This window comes from Opisthorchis viverrini (genome assembly GCF_000715545.1).
Source record: "Opisthorchis viverrini unplaced genomic scaffold opera_v5_608, whole genome shotgun sequence".
In the NCBI taxonomy this organism is placed as follows: domain Eukaryota; kingdom Metazoa; phylum Platyhelminthes; class Trematoda; order Opisthorchiida; family Opisthorchiidae; genus Opisthorchis; species Opisthorchis viverrini.
In genome coordinates this window covers 2,987-28,566 of record NW_008752273.1, presented here as the reverse complement: position 1 = coordinate 28,566, position 25,580 = coordinate 2,987, and the positions used below count along the sequence as shown (strand labels likewise).

At 41.9% G+C, this 25,580-nt stretch overlaps 1 protein-coding gene across 1 annotated transcript; it reads right to left on the bottom strand.

Moving 5' to 3' along the window:
• Positions 1–7,613: 7,613 nt before the first annotated feature.
• On the bottom strand, positions 7,614–12,631 carry T265_11845 (hypothetical protein; the record flags this gene model as incomplete). The annotated part of the gene is made up of 3 exons (XM_009178631.1): positions 7,614–7,763; positions 12,330–12,506; positions 12,536–12,631. The coding sequence occupies 3 exons, from the start codon at positions 12,629–12,631 to the stop codon at positions 7,614–7,616; spliced, it is 423 nt and encodes a 140-aa protein (XP_009176895.1).
• Between the last annotated feature and the right edge of the window lie 12,949 nt (positions 12,632–25,580).

The following is a 25,580-nucleotide window of genomic DNA, read 5'->3' as shown; positions in this document are numbered from 1 at the left end:
TAAATATAATAAAAACAGTTTATGGTGGTTACTAATCTGGTTTAATCGTTTTGCGAAGGGTGCACGGCGAATGAGAAAAATAGTAATGTGATAGTAGTTCACACTTACCTTTCAAGCTATAAGAATATAAGGTAAGACGACACTAAATCGACGCCAGTAAACCAGAACATAGCCAACTTATTGTCAACGTGGAAGCCATTAATCAATACTACTACCAGTGAAATGACCCCAGAGATATCGAATTCCGTGCTAGTTACGCTTTGATGTGATACAGCGTGTCTTCCGTGTTCTAGATATGTATCTGTCTTCTCAGATGTTTCATTTTCTAAGTCTTCTTTCGTCCATGGCCACTTACTGAATTCTGCCGCCCCCTGCTAATCTGCTTGTTATATTCGCATGCAATCTCTCTGACTCGGGCGTGCCAAAAATTTCATTTGCAATTTGCCAGTTGGTGCCATAGACCGACTGCTGCACTGAATTTCTTTTAGTGGCAAGTAAATATACCTTGTTTTCGGTTGCAATCAGATCGGGGTAATAGATGCGAATTGGGCCTATGCCAGGTGTATTTTTCTGTCTCATTTTGTTTTACCCATTGATGGAGAAGTACACCCTGTCCAGTCTTATGAGGTCCACTTAACATCAAAGACACGTACATAACCTAACAGATGATCCGTCCATGAAACTTCTTTGTGGAAGCAGAGTAGTAATGGGTATGTTCGTTTCAGACGCATAGCGCAAGTCTCTGGAAAAAAGGGACATAGTCTGTTCAACCTCTGTTATGCGCGCCAGGTTAGGTTACATGTTTGAATGAGACTTGAACCATTCATCTCCATTCATCTGTTAGCTGCGGGCCTTGATTGAACTAAGCATTGAGCAGTTACTACGTATTTCTGCCAAATCCTGATCGTTGGTACTAGGAAGTCAACTTACTTACACGGTGATGAATTTTACGGCAGCGAAGCATCGGTGTTGACAACTGATGTCATGCCATCGATGATGATAATGGTGATGGTGATAATCAATTTGCAATTACATGGGTTAACTCCCTGTGCGACTGGTTTGGGATAGTAAACTCTAGCATACAAAAGCCATACCACTGTACCCAAATGACGGTAATTTTAGAAGTACAGGTTCTGCCTGACAGGTCTAGTGACGGAGTTTATAATGTATCTGACTTGGTATGGTTTCATAGCACCATATGAACGCATGCTACCGCTGCGAAAACTGCTCTCTTTTCCCAGCAAATAGTGTGTATGCATACACAAAGCTTGTATACAACACTTGCAGCTTCCTGTAAGAATTCGACAAATGATAATAAGTGTAGCGAATACTTTTATGTGATCGAACATCCAAAGGCGTTGACAGCAACATCCGCTGTTACCGTTCGAGTATCTATGCCAGCGTACCTCAATAAACTTTCGCTGACCTGTTCAGTGCGAGTGTCTGACCAAAAACTGATAGTACTTCCCAGAAACTCGGCTTAACGGAATGCTTGATTCAAAACCTGGCTTCAATGTTAGCACTTCAACCATCTAGTAGGGATATTTTGAGTCACTAAGACCCAGAAAACGGATATTTTTCAACAGGTAATACATGTTTGTCTCGGACTTTTGTTTCGTGTATGTCTCTTAGAAGGCGACCGACCGACCGACGTCGTAGGCTTCCAGGAATGAAAACGATTTAGAATCAGCACTTCAATGAATTTATACTGGACCCATGCATCGTCTCTCAGACACTTCAAACGGAAGTTTGGTCCTATGCTAAAGCTGTATAACTGAAACTCATGAGTACTGTAATCCCTAACTACTTTGACAATATACCTTTATCATAGAATATATGTACATTTTCATTCATGCATTGTTATCGTCAGTGGCAATGACTTCAGAAAAGCTACCATGAAATAGCTTCAGGCACCTCAACCACTCAAGTAGGATGCAAGGAAATACGCAAATATCACAGCTTCGTTTCAGAATATTATTGTCTTCGACCCAGTCACCTTGGGTTGAGTGGGATGCAGATGCGTTGTGAAGATGGATCCAAAATTTGACGCCGAGGTTACTGGAATAGCAAATTGAGAAATAAAAAATGCTGAGTTTATAAGGCGTACTTTTTATCCATGCACTAGAAGAAGGTCGAAAATCAACACATATGAATAAGGGAAGAATAAGGATCGTACACTGTGCTTCCCCTCGTTATCAACTGGCACCAATAAATCTGGAAATATTTCAACCCAGTCATTCATAAAAAAATAAAATTCATCATTGCCAAGTAATGCCACTCAAATGAGTGCTTTCTTGTGTAACAAACATGTGTCACATGAGCTGGGCAAGCAAGACGGTTTTACCAAACCACTAGCAAAGTCGCATTCATCTAAAAATTGTGCGGTGCTGGGTAAGGTAAACGTGCACTTTGTCGTGGAACTCATATTAAAGCACACTACAACATTACTTTCAGCCACGAAATCCAGCCAGCTAGCATTACACATTGCAAAAACAAAACACCTAAGTGAAATGATATGGTCCCATTCACTTTACTCATACAGTCGACAGACAAACTAATCAAGCTTACGATTTTTTCTTTAATGAGATGAGTTTTGGTCGTCACAACAAGTGAATTTTTAGTGCCTATTTTATGCTGACTGGATCTGTGACCGGCAGTCAGAGACTTTATTGGTTTATCTTAGGTTCACTGTTTGGGTCCAGGTGCGCGGAATACTGTCTTTTGAACCCATCACTAGTATATTTTAGTTCTGCTCTACTGAGTCTTTGCCGAATTCGCACTCTGTCAAGTTAACCAAAGCGATACTGTTGCTTGGCTACCGTACAACCATAATTTACTTAAAAGTCTGATTGTGAAGAGGAGAATAAAATCGGATTAGGGAATGACTTCGTGCTAGCCTATCACAGTCATTCCGAAGTGCCCATACTTTCAGACACTCGATATAAACCGAAAAAAATGCCACTGAAATCCATAAGCACCTATGTCCTGCGTCCTCTCAAACTATGTAAATAAGGGTCGCATGCAGCGCATCCTGTAAGGCGATTCGCGTCTACATTACCCAGAGTTTCCGTAACCGCTGTCAGGTCAAAGTTTAACCTTGTGCCACTCTGAATTTGGCACAGAAAGCAGCAGACTTTCCAGCAGGCCGCGATTCAGCATTCGCAATACAGGGCCAAACTTGGTATTGGGCGCATTCTTCTACTGAAGTCCTCTTTACACAGTTGAACACTCGCTTTCTAAAAGTTTGGCTTATGACTCGCTGGCACCGGCCTACACGAACTATGATTCTCTGATGTTTATCAAGGGCCTGAAAACGTCTCATTTCCCCTGATCGTACAGACCAAGTCTCACAGCCACACACAAAAATAGCCATAGTTTGGGTTGGTGTACCTGTTCCTTGAAATTCCGGGATATGTCACATTGTCGCTAAGTATATTTTAAACGAGATCCGAGCCTAACTGTTTTGTGCACTATCCCCATTTGCCTCTCAGCTGATTGTAAGTGACCTGTTCAGTGACTGTAAGTCTAAAAGTATGGTCTTTGAGAGTACAAAGTGCGAACCGAAGTCGGGATGACTGTGGTCGGCTCATCCAAATCATCCGTACTTTCTTTTCCTCTTCCGAGGTAAGGACGATGAAGGCGTATTTCAGACCGGCAGATTTTTTTCAGCAGCTATTTGAACATCAGGGTTTGGCCCTATTATGTCGTCGCTCACGAAATTGAGTGCAGATGGTGAGCTTCCCTGTCAGACACCTCTTTTTATGCGGAAACTTTTGAAGATTTCTCGGTATACTCTCACACACCTGCAAGATTGAGAATCCAAAAAAACCTTCGGAGCATTCCTTACTGGGCCAGTGTGTTATTGAGAACAGATTGGTCAACTGAGTCAAATGCAAATTTGAAATCCAGGAATGCATGACTTTGTTCTAGCACCTCACGGAGTGTCGAGATTCCGTCAACGCAACGCCTACCAGACCGGAATTCCGCTTGTTGCTCCCGAGTCATTCTTTCAAGGGCCATAATAAGGCGACTAAGGGGAAGTGATGCTCATTGTGTCGTTTCGACTGGAATGAAGGTGCTCCCCCCGTAACTTCAGCAATCTATACCAGCCCATTTCTCAAGGCTGGGCATTATTGCTGGTACTCCCCAGCTGTGTGGGGCAGTCTTTATTCCACAAGTGGAGTCAGATTGACCAGACTAGCGCTGACTGAGGAATTCACCTCCGTCTTTGAACAATGCGGGTGGCAGGTCATCCGAACCAGCAGCTCGGTGGATTAAGAGAGAAATATGCAGCCATGAACTTCCGAATCCTTAGGAGTTTTTTAGATCCATCGTCCAGGGTTTTAGCGCAATTCAAAAATCCAACTGAAGAGCAATGGGCTACTATCATATCTGTTGTTTAAAGCGCTAGTTTCGGCGGTCGGAATAGTTTCATCCTTGGCAGTTTTGGCGAGTAGGCTAGTTTACACTCGAAGTTCAATCATTTGCCGGTGGAAAAACTTCTCGGAGATTCAAGCGGTATCAGTGGTCTATCCGACATTCAGTGTTTGGTTGAGGTTAACAATACAGGCAAAACTCCCGTAGTTGTGCAAAGATGTGGCGATTTCATTTTTGTGCGAATTGACATCCAATAGTCGGTCGGTTGGAAGAGAATTCAGAAAGCGGTTGTGACAAATCTGTTTAACTTCAGGATCTACGAGCCTCCGCTTGCAAGCTAATTCTTTCCCCCTTACACTGTTCTAGAAAGTATACAGGGAAGCCTAGTCATAGTACACACAGGTGTTCCAAAATGAGCGCCAGTCGGTTATCGAACCACGCCATCTGTAACTGAATGTGATGTGGTCAATTTTGGTCCGTGACTTTCACGTTGTTGCAGGACACGATGTAGCCAGACGACTCCGGTTATTTCGAAATTTACCACTGCACAAAAAGTTTGCAGCCAATACAAAGCCGTCGTTCACTGTTGTCCATGCTTACCGAGTCCGACCCAAGTGAACCACCCAGCTGAGTCTCAGACGCGCTAGGTCTGAAAAAATTACTCATTGCAGTCTGCGCCAGTCACATCATCTGAGCTTCTAGCCCGCCGCAACAGGGCACTCAGTGCGTCATAAATCTTCCTTTACTTGTGTCAGTGCTACAGTTGGCTGAGACATAAGCAGGCACGATAAACAACAGCAATCAGCTTCCCACCTGTGAGACTTCTTCACGCTCTTTGAGGTGTTTTACATATTGTGGTATCGCACTGCATAGATTTTTAGGTTCACTGGAACTGTTCCTCCCCCCATTGGGAACATTACATGTTTGGAAGAGATCCTTTGGGAGGTTACTGAAGTAAAAAAAAAACAGCGTCTTCATTCTGCAAGTGTTTGCAATACCTATGTATATAAACAGTTTCGGTGTACATATACTGCATGCTTTGTGGGTTTATGATGTAATTTTGTCACAAAATGCTACACATACCTAAATGTAAATCCCACCAGTCATTATGAAGAGACTGTTGGCATTTCCTGACCGCGAATTTTGATTTGTGTAAATAAGTATTGGATTCATGCAGTGTGCTATCCATGAGTTCTAAAGTGGCCTCTGGTCGTAACTCGAAGAACTGATAATGACCCGTGGAACCACTCGAATTTCTCAAAATCCCACTTTATTATCCATGCGATTCATTCTGGTTCTTTGAGTGTTGGTTTTGTTATCCGATTGTTTGCAATAAAGTAGGCTTACTTAGCCGCCCCGATAGCATCCAAATTAATATGAAATAATTGGTTATTCTCAGTGGTCAGAAGCCACTATGCCTATATATTTTCGTTAAGGACTAGACTGGTGGCCCCTCGTTCAGATGCAGATTGAAGCAGTAAATAGCGGCATCAAAGTGTATGCGATGGGAGGTTAAAACTACTAAGGGTATGATACATTTTCAAACCGATTGTAGTATTATCCGTCACACAGCAGCTCGGTTATCAAATGGGATTTATCATCAGACTAAAAGTCACCATTCGTGTAGTGAATTTGTAAAGGGCCTATAACACAAAGCCTAACGAACGCTTCTACGTAGGTGTCGGTCAGCTCAGACAGAATATCTCTCAGATGACATAGTCTCATTGAAATCCAAAATCCACATATTGGAAAGGTTCACTAATTACTCTATTCTTGTATTTGGGGACGGGTTTACCCTAAGTTACTAAGCATATTGGGATAAAATAAGCCGAATCGACTCGGGCATGACAACACTAGGACTCAAGCCGTTCCCCAGTCAGCCAGAACGATGCGTCCAGAGTCCTCCGAAAATTATACTTGACGCTAAGACCCACGAAGTATTTAAGATTCAGAGTATATGGATCTTTGTTCAAACTTCAGTGGCTGAAAATCAAGGAACGATTGGAAACCTTGTGTGATCAGACCAGACGGATCTACCATAAGATCCAAAATCGAACCTCGTAAGCTGTTACCACCAGGACAGGCATAGTCCTACCTTTAGCAAAGTCCCATCGCACCTCAGCAAACACAAGTGCTTATGACCCTGCGTAAAATAAGTGGCATGATATCGTTTTTCAAATTATCGTCCTTTGCGGATGGTTTTTTTGTCACATGTAACTCAGTCACCGACACCCAACGTAACGTGCGACAATTTACCTCAGCATATTTGCCGCTCAGACTCTTGTAAGTAGCAGGGAAGGAAGTAGAATAAGTAAGACAGATTCATCAGCTTGTGCACCGTAAAACTTATGGCCTACATAATCTACTAACTCATCTAGTCTTATGGACTTAATGTACAGACATAATTTGATTAGAGGCTTAGCTTGTTGAGCCTACAAGCTTTGCTCGGACTTTGATTGCAAATGACTACCCAGAAAGACTCATACGCAGGCGCTTTTACATGCCCACAACTCCCAGGTTGTCAGGTGTCCCGGATTTACCTAAGAAACCCTTATTCAAAAAAGCCAGAAGCGACTTTGTCTCTTGGACAATCGCACGAAGGTTGTCAAAATTAATACGAAGTAATTTTATGGCAGCACCATTAACTGTCCATATCTGTCGTAGCTTGCTACTCACCATAAATTCGAAGTACAAACTACTGGCTGCTTTATCCATTTATTCATTTTACACTGCAAGCCACTTGGTTCATACCGAAACAAACCACCCAGTATGCTAAAGCCAGTTGCATTGGACGATAAATAATATCTCCATAGATTTTTCGTTTGAGCTTAAATGTATGTAACAGTTCCAAAATAGAAGTTATAAATTTGAAACTGAGATAGATGGTACTAATTCTGCCCTCTACGACGCCTTCAAACTTGCCCCCAATTCTACTTCTGCCAGTTTCTCGTTACGGTACATTGAAATTGTCCGCAATTTTTTGGTGGAAACAGTTAACTGTTTTCACCCTCAGAGTCACCATCCGTGGTTGAAATAATTAAGGGACGTTAACCATATTTCATTTGAATTCATTGGAATGTGTTGAACCACGGAGCCTAACCTCTATTAGTCTAGCACAAAGGCCGTCTTCGGTAACTGCAACAATGGGTTACTGGGAAGAAAAAAGAAACTAACTTGATTTCATTTTTCAGATTATTGTTTTCGAAAGTCTAGTCTTAAAATCTTTAGATTTTGAGCTAAGATTTGTGATAGTAAACCGGTACCCACGTGCACTTGTGCTGAACAACCTTTGAGCTATCAACGTGTCGGCAAGTGTACTCAGGTGATCCGTGTAGAACAACAGGGTGTGGCCCTATTTCTATTCTTTTCACAGAATTGATGAATAACTGAGTACTGCATGAGTGATCACAAACAAGTCCTGATCAAACATCCAACTTCCGATGTGCACTTTTTCCGTGAAAGTGGCTGAGTACTACAACCTAATTTATGGATGCATTTCTACCACACGTGATTACAATAAAGTACTCTTCGCTGAAGTACAGAGATTAGTTTTAGGTTGACCGACGGTAATGTAGTAGCTGAACCCTGTAGAAATGTTTCTGTGCACAGAAGATGTATTAGGCAAGCGTCCTTCATTCTCAATCCCCCTTGTTACAACGCGAACGGATGAGCCGCTAGGAAGAGTATGGATTAGACTCAGAATTAACACTTTTAAGGTCATTACCCAGATGAACTACACCAAATGATAAAGGTCTTGGGTGTTTAATCAGTCTCGAATCAACCCATATCTTCAACTGTCCTACGACGTTTATTCCGGGCAAACAAGTATAATCTAACCAACTTTTCAGATGGAAAACTTTATTCCGAATACATCCACTATGCTCAGAGAATGTGTGAGTATCCCTACATCTGATCATAGATTTCCTTAAATCCGCCTGAATGACCGTCACATTGGTCGGTGACGGTGATGAACTATGGATAAAAGTCCATCATACACATCAACAGGTTACTCGTTTTAAACTGAACAACTGGGATTGTGGTATGAGTTGTTACTGAGTCTGTTTGATCGTCCTCATTACTACAGCCATCATTACTATTCTATTGGGTTAGCGGACGTGGTTCTTTAACGACATGCTGCAAAAACTGCTTTCTCGAGACTGTATCTCCCGCACCTTGTAAAATGAAGTGCCTTAATAAAGCGTAATCTACTTTCTTCCCAAGTGTGGACAATCCCGTGACTAGCCGAAATGACTGAGAGAATATACACATTCACTTCAGTGCCCCATTCATTACCATTCACGCAGTGAATACTCGTCTCTATCACTGTAGTTTGTTGTGTTATACTTACAGAAATTTACGTGAGAATAAGCGGAAGACAGCAGAATGTAATTGGGACGTTTTCGCTAAGGTGCACGCATTCTAAAGTCCATAATAGTGCAACTCTGCTCCTTTTTAAGAGTCCATGTTGTTGAGAATTTTCGGTAAGACCAATTGCTTTGTGTCCCAGTCACTAGAACTATCAAAGTCTGAATTTATCGGCTTCCATGAAGCACATTTACAAGTACAAGCCAAATAGTCAGACGCAAAAAAAACACGGTCCACAAAATTATTAATGAAATTAATTTCAGATAAAGGTGGTGTTATGCAAAACGTTATGAGATACTTGTTGCATACCCAAGGTAAATGCGGGCTATATTTTTGAGGCGCCTAAAGGCAAACAGAAGCAAAGGAATAGCCATCTGATCCTCAAACATTGTTGACAAACCGCTAGAAAATCAGGTGCTAAGTCCAGTAAGCATGTCAACAATCAATCACCAGGTACTCCGTAAGGTTCACTGACCATTCAGCTAAAATATTCCGACCATGAATTAAAATCAGCTGATTGTCTAAGTTGGCAGCTGATCGAAGCCGAGGTTAACATCATAGACGGTACAACTCAGAAATAACGCTATCAATCGATGTTTCGCATCTCTTGGCAACACGCAATTCCAGCATTACCAATTGCCACTAAAATTATGGCAAGACTAATTGGAATTGTTTTTTATTGATAACTGGACAGAGTTATGTGGTGGGATAATGCTACCTGCTTGGTCATCATAGGCCGAGTATGGCAAGAACAACACCTAGTCTCTTTCCGAATACACGAAAAACTTCCCTATATTTACTGCGGCATGAATTAGTATTATAGGAAGTATTGCCAGCCTTTCGATGTTGTTCTAAATTGAACTATCCGATCCCTCAAATTTTCCGTTAGTAAATGTCTATATACAACCGTCAAGAAGTTCTTGGCATATTTTCGCCAGTGTACACTCAAAATGTTTATCGTAACCGTGACCAGATCATTCACAGTTTAGATGATTCCTACAAACACAGTCGCAAAGTTGGTGCTTAGACGTTAGGTTTCTATCTTATTGTGGACTGTTTATCCAGAATTATTATGGTTCTCAAGATACATTGCTATTCTGGCGATAAAAGCTCCGCAAAATTTCTCATTTTTGCAGAAATGTGTAGGTAACCAAGGTTCTCTTAAGGAAAACGGACTGTCGAATCAGGAATAATACTGGTGAGCGCTCACCAGCAGAGACTGGGCAAGTTTTCAAACCAGCGGGTTGAGATGAACATTTTGTGTAGTCCAGGAACAGTCTGTTGTCATATTATTCACGAACTTTGTCAGTTCAATCAATAATTCAATCAATCGTTCTCTTATCTATTTATTTATTTTTTACACTTAATTATCTGTTTAGTTGTGCTTTTTATACTGGGATTCACACAAGTGATAACTACCAGTTGAATCAGCTTCTCACCTGAGACCACTGTTCAGTTGAGAAGAAGGTATTAGTCTAGCAGGAAGTCTCTAAAACTTGCCAAGATGATGAAACACACAGCATCCCTCCTACACAACTTTCTTAGCACTACCTCATCCACACAGACTAACGGAAGGTTCAAACGAAGTTCAACAGGAACCATCAGATGAACCGAACCAGAAGAAGTAGACCCTAGGCAGGACCCAAACACCAAAATTTTCGGGAACACCTTCTGTTTCTCTGCCTGTTTTCTGCAGGATTCGAGTCAAGGTATAAAACTAGTAAGTATTGGGTAAACCAGCATCGTAAGGCCGGGATAACTGATAAAATCCGGATCAAGAGGAGCAGGTCTTTTAAACTTTGGAAGAGGACAGATTCGTTAATATTTATTTCTGGCGTTTAGACATTTTGCGGGCAGTTTCGCGAATTTTAGCTACTAGATAGATCTATCGTTGATAAAAACTATGCCATTTGTTTTTATTTCTACTTTATTTTGTAAATAAGCTACTAAAACGAGGGTCTTAACCTGAAATTTTAATTTGTAATGCAGAAAAGAAGTAGGTTTCGTCGATTTTCCGATCCTTTGGCAAGCGTAAAACAAGCCGGTATGCTACCCTACAGGTATTTGTTGAAATCAAATCTACTTCTTTTTCCTGTCTTCAGTAACTAACTTCAGAAGTCTTCTGTCTTTCGAAAAGTTATCCACTGCTGCAACACATTCGCTTCAGATATTACCCCTTGAGTTCGTTGGATTTCATATATGTGCTGACCATAGACTAGTGTGAAATTTGAAGCTTTTTTACAGGTGGTGTGATTTACCAGGATAACACATATGGGCGATTGTAAACCAGCTTATTTAGTTGGCGAACTAAATACGACGCTGAACAATGGTGAATAGAACTGAATACTGAAGAGCCATGTAAAATCAGCTCTCGAGTTCGATCAAATACTCACCAGAACTAACAGTCGGGTAGATTTCGAAAACCGAATGCAAATGAAACCACGTTGTAGAAGCAGCAAGGAGACGATCTCGACCATTATCGTCATAGTATGGAGAGATAATATAGAATGTAATACCAGTAGCAGGGTACTTAGACATTCCTCCCGGAATTTAGACTTGTTTAACAAAGTGATCAGCCCATTCGCAACGGTCACACTTCTTCAACCGCTGTAAGCTAATCCTATGGGACACATTTATTTAGGCTACCAGAAATTTGAATGAAACGAAGTAGTCTTTTCAAAACACTTCAATAAAATCGTGCAGCCAAATCCAAAGCAGTTATGTGCGCTCACAACACATGAGTGTGATGTGCCGAAATAAAATCATATTCGAAGGGCAGTTTTCCTGAAAAAATCAAATTAATTACCTACACACATGTACACGAACGTCTAGTGGGGTTCGCGGATGATTGGGACCCACAATAATGTGCTGCTGCTTTCTTCTTCCACCCAAAATATTCAAGCTTACCTAAGTTTTAGCTGGAACGAAAACCAATCCAATATTTTTATCCATAGAGTTCAGTTAAACCACGGAATGTTTCTCAGTTAATATACATGTACAATAAAAAATGGTGGTTCCCACTCAGTACCCTTCTAAGTGACGGATTTTACTGTATTTTCTAAATTAAAAGCAATTTGAATATGTATATAAGGGAATTAAAAAATTGAATTACTTTCTAAGATTGTATAATCCCAAATGTACTACGAGATTTACTGACCTCTTGTTCATATGATGCATCCACCGCTTCGTCATTTTCGGATAAGTTAAAAACATGCTGGTGACAAAGCTTCAGGCAGCAGAAAACGCAGCAGCAGAAAAAGCAATCCAACAAAAGGAACGTGAACAAAATGGAGCACTATGATAGACCGATCAATGAAAATATGTAAGTAACTTTACTTTCTGCCGTTTAGTTATCCATAGAGGGGTTAGCACTTTATGCATTCCTCAAAACGAATGTGTTTGAGGTACAAGTGACATGCCGGCCACAGTGTGGGAGACTTGAAACATGTAAGAGCTTAAATGTATTTCTTCATTCTAACCCGACAATACTCACAGACCTCCTATTCGTCTTACTGCTTTGGCAGTCAGTACGTGTGCTGACGTTGCCCTACTGGGAGTCCACGGTTCAGCGTAGGAGGGTTACTGACCTTGTTTATCACAAGTATGACATACGGCGTACTTTCAGCACTGATTGGCCATATCAAATACATAGGTAAGATGCCACCGACTGCAGGTGTGTCCCACATTCTGTACGCCATTTCCGGTGTTCTACTAATCCCTTTGTGAGAGATTGCCTGATGAAACCCGGTGTCAAGGTGCTGCCACTGAGAGATAGAAGTAGGCATACACACACCTTGATGCTTACGCCGCTTTTAAAATAGCGACCAACAAGTGAAGTAATGACGATGTTGTTCATCAGTGTTGTCTTAGCAACGCGCGGGAAACACATGCACGTTTATCATTGCACCTCCTAGCAAGTTCAACTCGTAAAAGTTTTCGTTTGAATGGTGCTAGCAACTAAGGCTGACAGCATGTACGTTGTCTGCAATGCTGGAACGATAGTTCCTGGGTGCGAATCAGGCACAAAAGACTGAAAATTTGGTCAGTGGTAACTTATTGATGCAATTCTTAAGGAAAACGAAAGCAAAGTTTATTATATTTTAGGGCACTTCCTACAATAGCGATCACTGTGTGTAAAAATTTAAAATTTAAGCCATTAGGTCAGCTTCAAACAATAAAAGTGGCGAAAAAAGTTTCAGAGTTCACATATCTTATTTGGTCTCCCCATAATCGCTCAGATTAGGGAGGCATATTTGATCCACTTTCGGTTTTCCATAGGAATTTTCATGCAAACTTTATCTAAAGTACACATTGGGTTAATAAAATCGCCATCAGTAACACTGCTTTCATAGCAGACAACTGAATATTCAACTAGAAGTTCCGGCCATTCCTGCGTGCACTGTTTGGCTAATACATCAAAACCTCTGTGTCCCTGCATTTCCACTAAAAACAGTGGATGTTAACTTTTACACCTCGTCGGAAAGTTCGTTGAATAACCAGAGAGAAACCGATGGCGCACCAGAATCCTTTTCTGCTTGCACCAGCGTCATGCGGGAACGCGCTGGCGTAGTGAGGTTCAGATGAAACCCTCGTTCCATTTTGTCGATAGCAGTTATATTGTGCCGCTATATCACGTTGCCAGCCGTGCACTTCCCACTCACTTGTGTGTAGTATAAAGACGAAAATGAGTGGGAAGTATTCAGGCATTTGGTGACGGAAGTGATGAGTCTAAATTTATATCCCCAAAACTGTCAATGATACGCGCCCCGAACGGCGGTTAACTTCAAGCTGTCACTTCCTTATTTAATAGTCTAAAAAGCATTTAAAGCAGATTTCTACACTGTGAACACTAATTGTAAGGTAAATGAAAACCCTTGGACAGCTCACGACCGATTTTGTCCTTTTTGTGGCTCATCGGATGGGCGCAGTCCACGAGATTCTGTCAGCCTTGCGTTCTGACAGAACACCAAGTTGTACGCAACTGGTAAAGTACATCCATTTGTAAACTACGTTTGAGTGACGGGAAATCCAAAGGGATTCCAGCTGGACTTCTCGTTATTGATATTATTTAACTGAAGTTGCAGCAGCACAGAGACCACCTTATGGTCCAGTTGGTAAGTTTGAGATAACCTACCAACTGCGGCATTCACTTGAAGAATATCGTGAAGAGGAAACTCCTCCGAGATTGACTTGGGTCTCACGTTAACAGCGTTTTTTATTTATAAATGAGTGGATTCCGCCAATTAAGTGAACTTGCCTTTTTAATCGTTTTCTCTAAAGAATATGTTTCCTAGTCCGAAGGGCTGCTTACGCGGCGGGTACGTGACTTCCATAAGGTATAGAGGGCAATGGTATTTTGGCAATTTTTCTGGTTCCCAACGCCTAATTTTTATCTACACCTGGTTTTACCGTACACCTCGACCAGTATTTTAACTCCGACATTTTTAGTGCACTCCTTACTTGTTGGTCATTACACGTCTCCTTTTTAATACGGATTCCTACCACGACCTCAGTTCGTATCCTTCCCGCAACATTCGGTGCCTTTGGGTCATACTTTTAGCCGCAGATGGACATGTCGTTAAATCAGGTTGATCTTATCAGGCAGTGCAACTAACATACATATCGGTGTCACACCTAGCGCTAAATTATGAGTGAAATATATTGATTCTTGAATGCAACACGCGTCTTTATAATATGTCACAATTATTCGCTGGCTTAAAAATTCGCTTTTGATCACTTTCCTGACGATGATTTTGTCGTTTTAATTATATGAATAACTAAATTGAACTAATTGCTTGCCTTTCTTATAGTTATACTTACAGTATCCGGTGATTACCATACAGTTGTGCTGGTTCACTTCATTCAAGGGGCTTCAAGTTTAGTAGATGTCGGGCACATGGCAGTATCCTAACACATATCAGAAGGTTATTTAAAAAAAACAGGAGGTAGTTATACTTTCGTCACTTTGTTCAGAACCCTAAATAAGCCATGATTTTCGTTTGTCTTCCTGCTCGATTAACAAGATATCATGACGTCTTTTCAAAATGTTTTCTTGGGGAGAGTATCCTGTATGTTCTAACTCAAACTGACTAGGCTATATGGTCACATAAATGGCGTGATCTATACGCTGCCTTAAAAAACCATTCTGGTGACATTTACATTTGGGAAGAACTTTGTTTCACTAAAGTTCGATGCCACCTGTCTCCTTCATCAGGATGATTCAGCTTCTAGAATATCTCAAATTGCAGCTAATCAGTGGAGAGCATGTCGAAGATACCGATTCAGTGTTAGTTTGAGGGGCCGTGAACACCCTGAGGACCCAGGTATTTATAGTGACGCTTTACGGTTTTAGCTGTGCAACACAATAGTAACACCAGCTAGGACAGTGTTTTGGAGCAAAAATAGGGAACAACGTCGGGAACATCTGTTTTGCGCTACAAACGCTTACTCTTTCAGCATGCGAGATAGTGCGTAGGCAGCAATTCCTAAAAATATAAAAGTTACTTCACCACTTCTGGTCGAAAATCAAGTGTCTCTACGACCTATGTATGTATCCGCACGAACCATCACGCCTTCCCCTGGATCGTTTCTATATTACTTGTGCAAATACCGGACCGCTCAGCTTGACATTATGTCGTGAAAGTGACGCCCTCATGCGACCAACGGTTGTTAAGTTTAACCGTTGTTTCATTGCGTGACACTGAACAAATGAGTTTTTTCAATAGTCTTACACTCTACGCACGGAACTTTATTCGGCACCGCAACTTTGGCTGAGGGGGGATGGGCGACGTCACCGATGCCAGGATTATACTTAGTTTGCGATGATACTCTCATTTCTCCTTGGTACTGCATTCTGACAGTAAATTTCTGAACTCAATTTTTGTGCCATATCGCTCCTTAAAAAGGCACGTAGGGCTTACAAGCAAAATATCGATCAGTGACGGTACGTCGTCTTTTGCCTTGTCTGGATGGCTCTTTTTGATTCGGATAGCTGGACGTGCTGCATTTGACCTGAATGTGAGGATCCGTTGCGTCATCATGCTACCGTGAGCCGGTACAGTACGTTCCAGCGATGTGCATTTTCTTATACACTGAACTTCCAGCCTCAATAGGACCGTAGAAAAAACAGCTGCTCGTGTTTATCTTGAGCTATTCATGGCTGATGAGCACAATATGCACGATACAGAATCGCAGTGTGGCATTGCTTTACCACTGATCGTAACCAAGTAGTGCCCTCTATTACAACCCATCTATTCAAATTTCGCGTTTTCTCGATTCACCTCAAGTATCTGCCACGGAAATATACGCATTTGTCTTTTCAGACCGCACTACCTTTTGACGGAACATTTTTGAGATCGATCATTTTTATGATGAAGTTGCTTGCCAAATCTACCTCTCCGAACGTCTGTGATTGGGTAATTCAGCCATGTCTACAGTATCTAATTAGAATAGCCTTTTATTCACTTGTGACCACCAACGAATATTCTTCCTTCCATCAAGTTGGAACTCTCAGGCGTGAATGCTTGCAATAAAGATTAAAAGGGCCGCCAACCCTGTACTCTGCTTCTCCACCATCAATGACGGGAACAGATGCGATTCACAGGCTGAATATGGAGCATCAAAACGTGTTCAGATACGTCTGACCTGTAACCGTCGGTTTCTTATAGATGCTCACTGTATTTTCCAACCCAAAAGTTCACCAGCGAATGACAACACCAGTTGGAGCAGTATTCAAACAGGGCATGGCGATGAGAAATAACAAAAAATCTGGTGCTAGTTCATAGGATGGGGTGACGAAATTGATGTAAACATTACTTGATTGTGTCTGGGGCCTGTTAGTGTTCTGTGTAAACGTGATTAAATTGTTTATCAGAAGGTGACAAGCACTAACAAATGTCTGCTTTACCAGAATGATGAAGATTACGAAAGTTATGTGCATTTGATGAAAGTAAATACAATGCAAAAAGGGAATAAGCCAAAAAGTGGTTTATCGTTTCAGGACAAATGTTGAGAGTTCTTGAATGAAGTTCCGAACGCGGGACGTATCTTCTCTGTAGTGTAGCTGATACCTGTAATCCGTAGTTGGTCGTGGAGACTTGTGGAGCTTGGTTGACTTCCTGTCCTGTGCGCATGCCTATTTATCGTGTGCAATGTGAAGAGAGGGGTGTGTGATAATTGCACAAACATGAATACAAGTTGACCTGATGTGGTTAAAGTTCGTAAGCATGGATGGGAAATTGTAGTGTATGTGTTGTCAGCTAAGGCTGCGAGTGGGAAAGGAATTGTTACGCGATATGAGTGTTTGTGACTGTTTGTGATCCAGTGAGTGACCGCTACAGGCCAATTATGAAGTCGAAATCGGTATTAAATTTCGTTATTCAAACTGCGACTGAGTATCAAAACCTAAATCAGGTTGAAGAGGATGTGATGAATTGTCTTCGACAAGTTGAGTTCATTCTGAATGTGGCAGTCATGGCCTCATTGCTAATCCTTATGCGGGCATTTATACTGTGTCCGAAGCATTGTGTGTTGTGGCGTTTTCGATTTCAAATACTGAACTAATGGCTCAGGTAAGGACAGTTATCACTGTCCTTACCTGAGCCATAAGTTCAGCATTCTTCACAGAGCCAACAGTTTACGAGTGTTTTCTTTGGATCCACTCGGAAGTTGATTGCCTTTTGGAGATAACTTTGCATACAGTGCCAGGCTCATAGGACATGGAATGTTCATTCATTGCAGAATCAGCCTTGATAGTGATATGATGCTGGCATCAAGTGATAAACTTATAAAAATGTCAGCATCGGATTCCGTCGGGCCTGAATGTCTGAACCCTTGGACGATTGAAGACCAGCTAAAAAGATGAGACACCTAAACTGACCTTAGGTGACCGTGCTGAGCTTGAAGAGCTCAGGTCTTAATTTTTCATAGCGACGCACTGACGAGAAATTCAGCGGCCCTCTTGGTAATCTCGAGGTGCAGACAACAAATATTGAACAAGGAATTTCGCTCACGGAATATTTGGGCTGGGGTCTTAATGGCAAACGCAAGGTCAGCATCACGAAGGAATTTGGAAAGAAGAAAACCCGCGAAGCAATCATGTTCATCTAACTCCGCTTCCGCAGCAACGGTCGTCAAGATGACCATAGTCGGTCTGAACCAATTTTCGAAAGCTTTCATAGACTCATCTTTGAAACTAGATTCACTTCTCGAGCTGGAAGCCGTATCCATGGTAGGAGACAAAACAGTTCGTATTGCATTCATCGACATCGTGCATAAACAACTGCGGTTCGACAACTATTCTCTGAGGTTTTTCGATCTGCTGTTGCTGTTGGATCTGCTCAGCTGAAATCGACGTCGTGTTGCCAGATGTTTTGGTTTCGCAAATCTAGTAGTCATTGACGAGGTTCCGCAAATCCTCTTGATAATAAACGACATTATTAAAAATGCTGGTATTTATTATGCACAAGCCGGTTATCTGGAAAAGCACTGTAATAAATCCTTGACCTGGTTACGGTTAATTACATGAATGTAGGAGGAAAGCCAATTAAACGCTCGATCACGCATTCAGTTATTTGAAGATTTGACCGCAGTGGGGGTTAGACTTTTGTTACTCCACGTTGGTGGAATGTTGCAACTTAAAAAGGGAAAATGTACCGCCTTTCACGGTGTGCATTCAGGTGACTCCAGCGTTTAATCTCTGTTTGTAAAATGTGTACTTGATAAAATACACATCTGACCATAGTGTAGCTCAGTGTACCAGAGGTTAAACGTAAAAAACCAGCGGCGAAGGTAGTCAAAGTTTTTAGGCCAGCATATTTTAGATACAACACCTACGTATAATGTGTCTCTGAACATAAATTTAGCATCTCCGTTTTGTTCTCAGTTGTAGGTTTCCGGTGCCTGCGAAAAAATGTTTCGGTTTAGAGGATCCGAAATACCTGACTGGCTGTGGGTAACACAAGGGATAATACAGGTGTGTGATGCTTTCACTTGGTCTTTTGTGTTGAAGTGCGGTTTGTCCAGCTTAGCACGGAAGGAACCAGAATTCATTAAAAGTTGAAAACTCAGTTGTAGACTGTGTTGGCGCGCTACCTAGTTGGCTTGTGATAATCGGGATAAGGCCCCACGTTGTTCAATCAGGCTGATATTCAGGAAACTAAATCTCCCTGATACGACAAGATTGATGAAGAGTCATTGGGGAGTGTATTTTTCGGAGAAATCAAACCCACTGAAGAGTAGAACTAACACCCATCTCGAACTAAGACGAAATAACCGTTTTTTGGCAACTGATGAACTGCATGGATGGGTTCGTGTGGACAGATGATTGGGTACACTTCGCATATCAGTAAGTATATGACGTGAGCTAGATTTATGCTTGCAAATAATACACAATTAATATTGTGTACTTCCAGTTTCAGGTCTTGTTTGATATGTTTGTGAGCTTTGTCAGGAAAACGCATTCATCCACCTTTTCTGAATTACCTCACAATCAAACGGTATAAGCGATTAACATGCTTCCAAAATGATATCCTTCGGACGGAAGCCAACTGGAGTCAGAAATAAGGGATACCCCCTCATTATTGGAAACCCTACTAAAGGCCAAAATATTGTCTAGACGAAAACCGTCAAGGCTTTCTTTGGTCGTCTCAATTATTACCTACCGATATGCTGAAGAACGGAGCACGTCTCTGACAAGAGATTGGGTTTCACTTGTCTAGAAAAGTTTGAATAATTTCAGTGAGCCATAACACGATATAATAACCGTCACAACCACTGAAAAGGTTGAAACCAACAATGAGGGTTAGGAAAGCGTAAAGAAAGACTAAAATTTTCCGGACTAGGACAGACGTGTCTGGCTAGATTTTTCTCCCGATAAGCCAAATAACTGTTCCATGGAATCCGTGCAGCGAGAATTTTAAAAAATCCCGGAAACATCACAAGATACACCTTATCACTAAAAAAAATACTGTCGGTGACTTAATATTTGCCGGTGGACTATGGATCACTCACTTATGTTAAGATAGCTGGTGGTGAGTCGCGGTGACCTAAACGAACCTTAGCGTTTGTCGGGCTGCATTGTTCGTCACTGACTAGAACATTCGTTGGGGCTACAATATGAGAAGCGTATCAGAAGTGAGATATTTCAATACGACTGATGCCCGAACGGCTTCAACACTCACTTCGTTCGCAAGAACACTCTTGTCATTGAGAATATTCAGATTTTACCCAAGGTACGAGAGGTCATCGGACAATACACCAGTTCAGTGTACATCTCCAAATGCCACATATAGCCAAACATTGGGCCACTAGCTTCACTGTAATGATATCCCATGAGAAAAAAAACAATCCATTCGAGTTCATTGGCCATGTAGGCAAGCTTACTCTACCACCTCGTACAGTTGATAGCTCTAAGACACTTGATCCATGTTTTGTCGTACGGGAATCGTATACTGAGGTGATGCACCACTCATCTGGGAGCACAATTCCGAGCGTACTTCCATGAGTATTTTACCCGTATTTGCCGGTAGGATCTTCTCACATCCCTTCATATGTGCGATGAGCAATTCAAGTTTCAGTACACAATATTACCTGTAATGCTGAGTGGGAACAAATAGTTCCTTGGCCTAATTCCAATATTGAGACACTTTTGCAGTTTGAATTAAACGTTTAAAAAATTCCCCGAGTTAGTTTGAGGATACTAATGTACTTTGAACGCGTTTATGGAAAAAATTTATACTGAAACCTACACTACATCAAATCTAGTTTACAATGACGTATCCAGAGCTGAATATCTTACACACCTTAGATGTTGTGAGTATCCTTTCATAACATCCAGATTTTTTCGCTCGTGTGCTAGCAGTTATTTTAAACTGGGGACACCGTCTTAGCATAATTAGGCTCCATTTTGATCATGCACTAATCAGATCCACTATTGCGCACTTGAGTGCTTCACTGGTTGTCATTGAATTCTCACTGGAAGTTTACTGTCTAGAGCTGCTCCAATCCCTCCAAACTGATGAATGTTTTATAAAACCATGCAGCTTTATGCTAACTTTCATTCTGAACGATCTGCCTCAGGCTTTGTCCATGGCCCCAGGGAATCTGTGATTCATTCTTGTTCTCCTGGGTCTTTGCTGCAAGACAAACGAAAATCTAGTCGAAAAGATTCCAAGCTGATGTATCTGTTCTGACAGCACTGCCAACAGTGGTCATCGATAGGAGAAGGTTTTTAGTCTCTTCGGGAGTGAACCCTCTTCGGGGGGTGACGTATGGAAGCACATTTCAGCGTACCAGGTCTGAAACAGGTCTAGATTGATTAGTGGAGGAAGCCCACAACGATGATTCGCATTCACATCACTATGGTTTAAACGACCCTCCTGCTGTCTTGGAGCAGTTATTCTGGTGAGTCCACACCAAATGGGTGAAGCGCCGGGTTAGAGTTTTTCTCTCACTAGAGCTCACCAACTCACAAGAATTGACGCAAGGCTGTGTTAGTGTCATTATATTTTGCTCGAAGTAATGTCAGAAGGTGAATAACACTAACATTAAACAGTATAGTGGCCAACAGAGACACTGTAGTACAATTGAATAACACACAAAAAGGAAAGAAACTTATCGAGTACTTCGGTTGATAAGTCGTTGTGGATGATGCGGGGGTTTGCATGACGCAGTCGTACTGAAAGAGGGTCTTGACCGAGCGTGTTGAAATCTGACCTGTTTCTTGTCGTTTGACCCAAACGATATCGAGTTCAGACTTTTCCCGCACAATGAGTCGTGCGCAGGTTTAAATTGACCCTGGTCAAGGCGCTGTGTGAAGTGACGAGCGTCGACATCCTGCTGTCGTTGTTCCGAATATATATGAGTTTACGTTGTGTGTGAGGATGCGTTTGCATTATTTGTCTTAGGATAATATTCCAATAATCTCGGTTAGTCGTGGGGCGAATGTTCATGACATAATCAAAACAGGAGTGAAATGTGGGTGTGCATGATGAGGTAGTAAACGAGCTGTGAAAGTGGCTGAATATAAACGTTGGCGGAATGGTAACCAAACTCTGGTAAAAATGGTTGAAGATAAGCGTTGACGGGATGGTAACCAACAGCTGTTCAGCTGGTCAAAATGTGACTGTCAGGTGTGTGGGCTGAAGATGAGGTCATCGAGCCATGCTATTGGCTAGTGTTTGTGAGCCCTGACCGCGAACTGTTACGTATTCACCGTCATTTCGATTGACGCAAGCAGTTTGTTTGGTTGTTGGTCTGCTCGCGGGTCGTTTGCGTATGAATTCCGAGAACGTCCACACAGCATCGTTATGCGAGCCTTGTCAAACCTGAGTAAATTGGATGAATTTGGAGGGCCAATTTAACAGTACAGTCTTCGACTAGTAGAGAATAGCCTTAATTTTCAACATTTCACAACTTCCGGCAACCAAATTTTCGCTATTGCTCCAAGAAATCTGCCTGAGTTACTTGGTGAAATAAATAGCGTCTGTTAACGTCACTTTTGGCCACTTACTTGTCTTGATAGTATTTTTAAAGCATTCAAATCAGAATCTCCATTTATTTTCAGATTTCGCTCAATACAACGGATGTAGTATTAAAACGATATCAAGTGGCGATGAAAACACGCGATACCTTTCAGAGTCACTCGTAAATCACAATAAAAATACTTGCCTCTCGGAAGCCAGCTTCACTCTTACGTTACACTCGTTCGAACGTTCTATGGTTGGTACTACGCAGCACAGGTTTTACTAGCCTAATGAGAAATCGCATCATAAGTGCAATATGGCCGTAGAATAGCAGCATAGCACCTGACCTGTATGCTTTCTTACTTGTTTTCTGCCTTCGAATATTTGAACGCCAATGCTTTCGCAATAGGTCAGCTCTTAGCTAACTACGGTTCGTTCGTGACGCACGCGCAAGTCAGTTGTTAACGTGCCCGAATTACACAAAGCAGCAGATTAAAAATTTCGGAACACCTACTATGCATGCGAGACCACCGTCTACAAAAAATACGTTGTTTTCCACTTAAAACCTTTTCTGCCGATAATATTTCGGCGGACGGGCTGTGACAGCACCATGCAAACTGAAGACGACTGCAGTCATTCGAAATGCCGTGCTATCATTGTGGTTTCTCTGCTGAAGCCCGAGGGAACTAATTTGGACGAGCCTGGAAACCCTAAAGAACATCAGGCGTTCTGGTCTAGCCAGTTTACCAAGCCAATGTTAGTCTGTCTTCGTCGAAAAAATACTGGATCCATCCGTCTGGTGGTGTCTCATTCAGACATAATTCCCGGATGTATTCACTTCAATATTTCCCAAAGACGTATAAACCTTATCGATGGTCGCTTTCCATAGGAACAGAGGACTTTTCCACAACATTCTTCCTTTTAGCTCTACTTTTCAAGGTGGCCTTAGTTCAGCATTGATTTGTGGTTGTTGAGCAACAGCAATCACCACAAATTTCGTCAATGATGCTTGTCTTCACTGGAACACAGGAAATCGTCCATACAAAACCGGTAAGCGATGGCATCGTACGCAATAACTACTCATGCCTGAAACAAAGTGAACGGGACCTCTGTCTTGCGACTTGCAATATGAGAGCAATTCTAAGTTCAAGTACAAAGGGTTGGACTCTGTAATTTAGTACGAATTCGTTCAGTTGAATATCTTCAGAGCTATAAGTGGCTTGTATGTGTTTAAACGGCTTGTGTACCGTGTGCCTATTGTTCAGGAGGGCAAAGTTTGAGAAACAGACCTCGCAAGCACACAGGAAAAGAACAGCGGTTTTGCTACATCTCATCCTGTGTACGTGTGCCTAGCTAACATTTCATCGCTTGTTATGAACTCCGCTGCTATGTCCGAAGGAAATTATACGTGAGTCACTAAAACGTTGGATTACAACATCAGAGTTCATGGTATGTTCTTTTCTCAGAACTTTTGTGTGAATTTGTTCAGCTAGTTTGACCGGCTTCTAATCAATTTAGAAGACACCGGTGAGTTGACCTGAATCACGGATTTAAAACTTTAAGTATTATCAGTCCTCCGAAATATAGTTTTTTTCCTACTTCCCTGTATTATTGGGTTTATTGGCCTTTCTTCGGGGATGGAGGAAGAACAGTACACAGAAAAACAACACGGCGAACTCTAGGGAAGATGAAGCTGGTTTTTCCGAAAGGAGGAAATCTCATTGAAGTCTGACAGACTTGCTTGGGGAGCAAGGCCTATTGAGAAAAGGTGTTCACTTGGAGAGAAATAGCGCAATTTCATGGAAAGTTGATAAAACGACCGAATTTGCCAATGGACAAGAATGACGGTTGCTCCCAGAGTAATATGTGAAACCTTGGGTTTCCCTGAATTGGTGTGCAGCCCGAGAACTTTGTCTTCGGAGTCGTCATTTAAATGTGTCAGCTATCACAAAAGTCAAGAAGCCGGTCAAAAGAGATGGGTCTAGGTAAAAGACAGTGAGGAGTACAGGTGCTTAGTCGATGTGTGGTTTCGCGAAGGTGATCCTTAAAGCCTGAGGTGATGCAACACAAATGACGCGAAATCATTCATGTTGCACCATTAAAGTGAGATTATAAGCATTTCGGCAAGAACTACGATCTTGTATGAACCAACTACACCTTGAAAGACGTGAGCTGTGACGCCACCGGCTGTATTTACCCTTGCCGGCTAAAATACTGCGGTGTTCTGCGTTGAGTTAGATGACTGAAATCGCCAGGAGGGCAGGTATGTCGAAAATGCTGCCAGTTCCTAATTTGTTGACTAGGTCTTGCCGGTCGTCCAATTTTCTGGTTCCGATCGACCATGGTTTATTTGACACAATAACAGTTGAGATCGTGTCGACGGGTGTTACGAGGGTAACCATAGAATAGGCAAAGGCCGGTCGTCTGCTCGATCATGAGTTACTTCTGTTTGATGCTATTTCCAGACTCAATATAATTACTCAATTAGAAGTGAGGCGATGCACATTTAGTCTCCATTTTTGTGGATCACGCAGTAGGGAGTTCTTCGTCACATAAGTGCATGGTCAGTGAATGTGTTGAATCAGATTGAACTAATTAAGCGAAACAAAGCTAACGACCGTCGATAAGGCTATGACAACTTGGTGTCAGACATTTGACCAAAATTAATTGTTTGTAACCATGAACAACTAGAATATTTGGGTAAGTGCTATGATAAAAAAGGTTATGTTCAATCAACCGACGTAAGTTGGGAGCAGACCATTAGCGATGTTCTTATCTGTCATTATTACGAACAAAAATCTTATGTGAAACCATTGAAAGTGGCACCGAGAGACTTCCTGTCTGGTGAAACGATGAAAGAAATCATTCACCGTAGGAAGGGAAGAGTACTGTGCTACCCTACGTTGGGTTGCGAAACCCCTAAAAGTACAATTTTTGTTATATTCTGTTGTTGACTCTCAGGCAAGAACACTGGGAAATGAAGGAATTAAAACAAAACCAACAACTCGAAAATGTATGTTCAACGGGGTTTGTGGGATGGGTATTGTTCACATTCACATCACTCTCTTTTGAACAGTCGTCCTCCTGTCCTGGCACAATTATTCTGGTGAATCCACACCAAAGGGGGGGAGGAAACACTGGACTCAAGTTTCGCTCTTATTGGAGCTCATCAGAAATGCATATCCAATGGCCGTGCCGGAGTTTGATCTCCGGACATCTGACATGGGAAGCGAACGTGTAACCTCTATTTTACCAGCGGACGTTGGATGCATCTGAATTCTCATGTCTGAACGGGTGAACGTGTTCACGCTTCAGCAATGTGATTGGTATGCCCAACTCACCATCGATACGACGACCCAGTAACTGTCTTGGTGG